This window comes from Candoia aspera, chromosome 2, assembly GCF_035149785.1.
Source record: "Candoia aspera isolate rCanAsp1 chromosome 2, rCanAsp1.hap2, whole genome shotgun sequence".
Lineage (NCBI taxonomy): Eukaryota > Metazoa > Chordata > Lepidosauria > Squamata > Boidae > Candoia > Candoia aspera.
In genome coordinates this window covers 214,767,200-214,774,485 of record NC_086154.1, presented here as the reverse complement: position 1 = coordinate 214,774,485, position 7,286 = coordinate 214,767,200, and the positions used below count along the sequence as shown (strand labels likewise).

Below are 7,286 nucleotides of genomic sequence, written 5' to 3'. Positions count from 1 at the left end.
AATGGCTTCCACCACCCATGGCCTTGTATAAGAGATTTTTGAAGTACTTCCTAGTTGAGCATCTGTGAGCCTATTGTTTTCCTGTAACATTTAAATGTTACACTTAGAGCTTGGACAATGTCCTCTAAAACAAACAAATTAAAAATATTATGACATGTAAAGGGTGTCATGGAAATAAAGCACAAATACCTTTTCCCATGCATGTACCTGCTCTTTCACACACACACTCTCTCCAATATTGTACAAATTTGGAAGCCTTATGTATAATTTCTATGTACAGATGTCAATGTGATATGAATTTGAGAATGTTATGAAATATGCTTCCTTTTCTAACTTATGTGAATGTCCCATGGAAATAATTAAACATACTCTTATTTTTTCTCAGATAATTTGGAACACTGGAAATGTAAATTAATTGATGTTTGTGTGGGACTTTGGCAAAAGAAGTATTTTGAAAAAATCTAGGTACAGACATCATTTTGGGGTTTGCTGGTTTTGGTGTTCAGTGCTTCAAAAAGTCATACCATAGATCACGGTATGGCAATTTTATATGTGATGCTATTGTTCACTGAGAGTCATCAATGAATTAGACTGAAAGCAGTTTCTTCAGGTAATTTTGCGTGTCGCCATTCTAGCCAAGGAAATAAGTGTGTAGTTCCAAATCAAGGTGACTGTAAGTAGCTGCACCTTATGCTACTTTGCTCATGCATTATTCATGCATTATAAACTTGAATACATTGTAAGAGGCATCAAGGGGAAAACTTCCATGTACAACCTTGGGAAAAAATTGAGCTGTGTACTTCATGATATTGCCCTTGAAAATGGAAAGCTATATCCTTCCATTTTCAGTTCTCCCTATTCTTATTAGGTAAGGATTTATCAAGGAATAATATTGATGCCTCCAGAAACACTTCCTCAATGGCGTGTATGTGAGCATGTTCACAGGCCTATGGATTGGGCTAACCAATTAATTTTGTATTTGTACATTGTGTGTTATTGTGAAGCACATTCATTTAGCTGGATTTTTAAATCCATTACATGAAGAGCATTTATGTTTAGGAATATTTTAAGTGACCAAAAAATTTGAAGGTTTTCTAGGTCTCATGACTATCAAATTGATGGATTATCCTGGAGAATATGATGGTAAGATACTGCATTCATTAGGCCAACTCTTGAGTTACAAGACTGTGCAAACACTTTAATTTTCAGGCATTTTTCCAAGTAATATGGCTAAAAAAATCTAGGGAAAAAAACTAGGGGAACAAAAAAGGAGATTTGCGTTTAATCCATGCCTGAGTGCTAACCCTAAGGAGTAAGCATGCAAAGTGGTCCCTATCAGATGTTAGATTCCACAAGAAATATCACAGAGCTTTTTGGGAAGAAGAAACAAGGAAATAATTGTTGGCTTCCAAATGTTTGGAAATATAAAATCCAGCTCTTAAAATCAACCTTTCCAACCTTTGCAAGACATACAGCTCCCTTACTGGGGGGAAAATTGAAGAGATCAATTGGACAGCATTTATCTTAACAGAACTAGGAGATACAGTAATTTAACATGTTGTACAAGACAAAATAAATAAGGCAACAGATAATAAATCAGGTGGAACTTCCAGCTTAGAAGATGTAGCAGATCCTCCTCCTTTATAGAATCTTAGTGCTGAATGGTGAATATGGTAACTAGGCAGCATCTGATGTTTGTTCCTATGGTGCTTTGTTTTGCATGGTTGTCACACATTGTCCCTTCTCTGGCAGTTTTTCTAGTGATTCACTGACACATGGACATCTATTGGAGAACCTTAGGCTGTGGTGGTTACAAATTCTTTCAGAGATATTATCTTTTTGTGACACACTGACCTCGTTCATGTTTTGCCCCAAACTAGGGTTTGCTGAACCACCATTTATTGAATAATCACTATTTGCTGGGTTGGCACATCATGCTAATCAGTAAACTGTGGCTCGCAATGCACAATTCACACATTAAGTCAAGACCAACAAACCACATTATATCTGTGTGCTATGCAAACCCAGACAGTGAGCACTCTGTTTTGAAGATAGGACAGGAAATCCTGTATCTGAGTATTTAGTGACATTAATTGTCCCTGCTCTTGCCATTTCTCCTAGCTGACTGGTAGAGCCGCTCTTGGGCACTGCTGCCCTCTACCAGGGCAAATCATAAGCACTTAAAATAGGAGGGGTACAGTTTTATACCTTTTTGCTAAGACTTCCATTGCAAGCTTTCTGCTACTGAAAAAAAAAAGAACCCATCAGTTTTATTTATTATTCAAACCTACTTTTCTGTATTTTTGTAATTCTGCAGGGTATGTTAATTTATGTCTTTTTTTACGAGTAAATAAGAGCCAGGAGACCAAATATAAAGTAGAACAGTCTGGTTTTATTATTTTGTCATCAAGAGCCTTTCCCCCCCTTCCCTTACCATTTTATTTCTTTCATAAAATGCTTCAACTCTTTCCCCCCTTCTTCTTTTTCTTCATTTTGTTTACAACATACATTAAACTGTGAATCTGATGATGTTAGGAATTTGTGGAGATGTAGGGAAATTGGTGACAAGACAGTATTTTTTACAACTTTACAACAAAAGAGAGTTTGACTCGGTTGCATCTACCACTGTATACCAAGGGTGGAAAGAAAAGGCACACGTAGGTCTAAGAATGTTTGCACGCAAAGGGGTGAAAATGGGGCCAGGAGCAGGAGGGAAGACATGGGAGGGTCTGAACTGGAAACAGAACAGATTAGAATAAAAAATGGGCATCTCAAGGTGAACTCCGTCACTGGTCTGATGTATATTATAAAGGCAGATCCCTGAACAAAGTTGCAATGATCCTTCATTTCTACATTATGACAGACTGCTTCGCTCTGATGTAGCAAGGGGGTACCATGCCCTTCAGAGTTTAGGGGCTGAGCTTCAAGGAGGAAAAACAAAACTCTGCTTTACTTTTCATTAGGGATCTCTCATAGCTTAGGAAGAGACCTGGGGGTGGTGGGTAAGGGGAAAACAAAACGAAATCCTGGAAAGCAGCATTACTTTGACTTTACTCTGCACAGTTCACCAAGAATGAACAAACTGGTTTAGCTAAGGAGGCGGAGACAAAAGGAGAGCAGAGGCAAGGTCCCTTTGGTTCTGATCATCCTGGCCTTCCAGATGACCATTTGTATGCTTCTATCAGCATTAAGATTTTCCTTTCCAGGGAAATCGTTCACAAATGAGCTCCTCCCAGAGACAGCAAAACCAACCCCGCTGGAGTATAGAAACATCTTCTCTTTCGAAACCTTGTCCCTCCTTTCCAAACATTCTGTTCAGACAATATCAAACATGCACATCCATTTCTCTCTCTTTCTTTTGCCACAGTAGGTTGACATAGGTATAATGACAGTTCAAAAGCAAAATCTAAGCACAAGCAACCAAGAGGTTGCCAAACCACACATTCCTGCACACACTCTGCCCGTTTTTCCGACCCACCTACATAAATGAAAACAAATAAAAGGTGGATTTCTCTCTCACAACCAAAAGTGTGACACAACATTTGTCTGGGTTTGCCTTCCTGTTGCAGTTGTTGAGAACCAGCAGGAACCAGCCTACTTTATGTTAATTTTTTATTTCATTCCATGGGCTATACAGGTCTTAGGCCTTTGTGTCTGGTTTTTTTCCACCAGAATGTCAAAGGCACACAGTGCTTGACTTTGGCGATATACCACACTGCTGGCAATGGGAAAGGATAGGTGTCCATACTGAAGTGATAACAAAATATTCAGGTAGAAGGATATGCTGTCACCAAAGAGCACCTATGCTGCCAGGATAGTGCAAAGGTAATTTGAAGGCCAAAATGGGCACAATTAGGAATCACACCAAAGCAATGGATATTGCCACCACTTTGTCTTCTTGATGGATCAGAGGGCTGTTCTGCAAACTGAAACATTAAATGAATGGATGGATGAAACATGTGCATCCTCCAGTTCTCTAGGGGAGTAAGAGAGGTTGGAGATAAATAAATATTTGATTTATTCCAAAGAGAGGGGAACGATTGTACATACTACAGCTCACAAATATACACAACTGAGGGTGTAAGGCACAAATTTACATGTGAGAAAAAAAGATGTATTCCCATCAAAACAAACTCTGTGTAATAAAACTGCAAATTACACATGGCAGAAACCAAAGTACGGATGAATCTGCACTGTGCATTTTTGTTTGTTGGTTTGTCATCTGACATACAAGGGTGAAATGAGATGGCCAGAGATAAATTTGGTGCCTTCACAGAAAGGATTAGCTACCAACAAAAACCATATTCATGGCAAGGGGGCATGGAAGTGCAGCGTTCAAAGAGTTTATTCTGTAAGACATTACTTCAGGAAGAAGGGAACTTTGGGGAGAGAATAGCGTGGTGGGAGGTTTCTTCCTTGGTTTGTAACCTGAAAGCCAGCCTGCAGAATGGACTGACATTGAAATAAGCATTCCCCTCTAGTTTGTTTTCCAGAAAGAGATCAGAGAGTTCAAACACAAACGTTCAGAATTCCATCTCCAACTTATTTAACTCAGTGAATTTATTGGAAAAATAAAAAGAGTTTTAATTACTCTAGTTAATGGGGTTTCACGTTAAATAGGCATAATTTTCAATGTATTTTGTTTTTCCTTCTGGAAAGAGTTGCTTGTATGATGGTAGGCAGAAGTGATTTCCTTAGGAATTAAAAAAAGACAAAAAAGATGAACAATAAATAATAAGAGTTACTTGCGTTAACAGTCACATGTTATTCATTAAGAGAGAAGAGTAGCAGTAACCTATGACAGAGCTGTTCTTGCCCAACATGGCAAATCTGCTATAATCAAAAGGGTGTAACACTGATGGGCTTTCACAGTACCTGCTTATAGTAAGAGTCTGCCACGGTTCAGTAAGAGTTAGCTTAAACAATGGGTTCCTTTTTTCCTTTAGTGAGTTGCTCCTTTCTTAGGGTGTTTTTGCTTTCAAAGCACTCATTTCCCAGTTCTAGGATGCTCTGTGCAGTTAAAAGTGAAGGATCACAGTCATCTTTTGTGTGTGTGCTTTTGGCTCAATGTTTGCAGTTAGTCTTTTGAGTGAAGAGCTGTTGTGTTGTGGGGGTGGGTCCTACAGTTGCAAACCATAGACTGTATGGCCCAACTCCTTAAAAATATTCCACTTTTTCCCAGAGCAGTAGGTCCTTCAGCTTTGCAGTTTCCTGGTCAGTTGAAACTAGCATTGCTGTTGCTGAATCCTGATCTTTAAGGATATACTCTGATCACCAGCTGTCCCCCCCCACCCCACGGTGATTATGTACATGCATCGTTAGGCTTCATGGATGCTGAAAGAGGGGAAAAAGAGGGCTTGGGGGGTACATCTGGTTTTAATGACGGTGTGCGTTTCAACCCTGATCTTGTCAGCGAGTTGTATGTGGTGAGACTGGGCTGCCTAGAAACAGTCACAGTCTGACCCTGAGCAGCATGGACTTGTATGGAGTCCACTCTTTGTGGGGCAGGAGGAGGGTTGTCTCCCCTGCCAAAACTCTGATTTCTTGAAAGGTGGGAGGAATTAGAAGAATTAGTGTTATTTCTTTTGAGCGTTGATGTTTGGTGATTTCTCGTAAGCGAGTTCGTAGGGTAGTTTCTCTTGTAGTCCACATTATAAGCAGAAGAATGCATCTCCAATCGCTTTCCTAGACTGCTCTGAGCAAGAGAGGACCCAGGGGGGCCAAGAGAAGCTTCCCTCTGGGGGACTTTTGGGGGCATGCTATCCAGGTTTTCCACAAGATTCACCCCATGGTTTGGGCTTTTGCTACTGAGATGCTCTTTTATGGTCTTGTACTCAAGGGTAGCATTTTGGTCCTCCATGGCCATCTGTGCCACATCACTCATTTTAGGCTGATCAACATACTCATGCTGATAGCCTTGCTGAGAAATAGGCAGGACTACAACGTTTGGGATGTGGCTGGGGGAAGCCCTGAGAGGAAGGTCTGTGGGAATCACAGGTGATGCCATTGGGGGAATATCTTTTGTGCAGGCATTGATGAGATTCTGGTTTCTCTCCCAGTCTCTGCTGCCACGGCTGGGCTTCCTCTTCTGCTGAAGTGTTGGGGTGGACTCTGGAGTAGGTAGAGCAGCCAAGTCCAGATGATGTTGGTCGGCTTTGATGAGTATCTTGGCTGTGCTTCCCGGAGTAGCAAGTTTACCGTTGTGCATGAGGGGAGTGAGAATGGCTTCAGGCTTTGGCTCTTTGGACTGAGTGTCTCCAAAGAGGCCACTGAGCTTGGTGACACTGTTCATTGAACCTCGACGAGACTGGACCAGCTCCTTCTCTTTCCTCTGCACAATGGTCACATCTCGACGCCGATGGTCACAGATGCAGTACACTATGATTCCCGAGAAGACAGCTCCCATGACAAAGGCAAGAATGACTGCTATAGCCAGGAGGGTGACAGGCACCAGTTGATCATGCCCTTTGAGGTAACTCTCTCGGATCACTCCTGCAACAAATAGCACAAAGTAGTAAGCAGAAAAGTACATGCTCACATGGAATGAATCAGTTTAAAAACATACACTAGATGCCTCTCTGATGCTCTGGCAGAATAATTGGTTTAGATTATATCACATTTTGATTGCAAATTCCTCAAATGGTGCTTTGTTGTCTGTAGTGACTCTGGATTGTCCCAGTATGAAGTGTGCCTCTACTATCCAGTAACTGGCCAGGAACCAACCATGAGATCTTCAAACAAAGGCTGGATAGTCACCTGTCCAAAATGCTTCAGTAGATCTGCACTGATCAGAGAGTTGGACTAGATGATCTGTGAGGTCAATTACAACACTGTGATTCTAGGACTATATAATGATGAACATTTGCTTAAAAATCTCATAATATTTTGGAGATCATTTGAATACGTGTAGTAAAAATCCACACTGCTATAATTAAATGTAAAAAATATCCTTATGCAGCAGATCAACAATGAAGCTGATTGTCCTGGATGACAAGGCTTTACAGAAAACTCAGATTTTTCACATACTGAATTCGAGTCATATTTTAATGGAGTTGGTGTCTCATTACTCACTATGCAACAGAACTGCTGTCCTTTTATAAAAGTGTCATGGAAGATGCATGGTATATTTACATGCAAAGTGAATTTTATGATTTTAGAAGCTGAAATGCTTTTCAAAATTTAAGACCAATTTTAAAATTAGCTTTCTTTAGAAATTGTTATGCTGCAACAAGCAATTCACTATTTCATATAAGGAGAAATCAGCTAAGAATAAACCTGAAGAATAA

General features: G+C 40.3%; 1 protein-coding gene across 1 annotated transcript in view; it reads right to left on the bottom strand.

Moving 5' to 3' along the window:
- Positions 1–4,540: 4,540 nt before the first annotated feature.
- Positions 4,541–7,286, bottom strand: part of SEMA6A (semaphorin 6A) — a 177,995-nt gene continuing 175,249 nt past the window's right edge. The window contains exon 19 of the mRNA XM_063295310.1: positions 4,541–6,492. Within this exon, the coding sequence (XP_063151380.1) occupies positions 5,303–6,492 (1,190 nt within the window). The 3' untranslated portion in view covers positions 4,541–5,302. The remainder of the gene's footprint in view (positions 6,493–7,286) is intronic.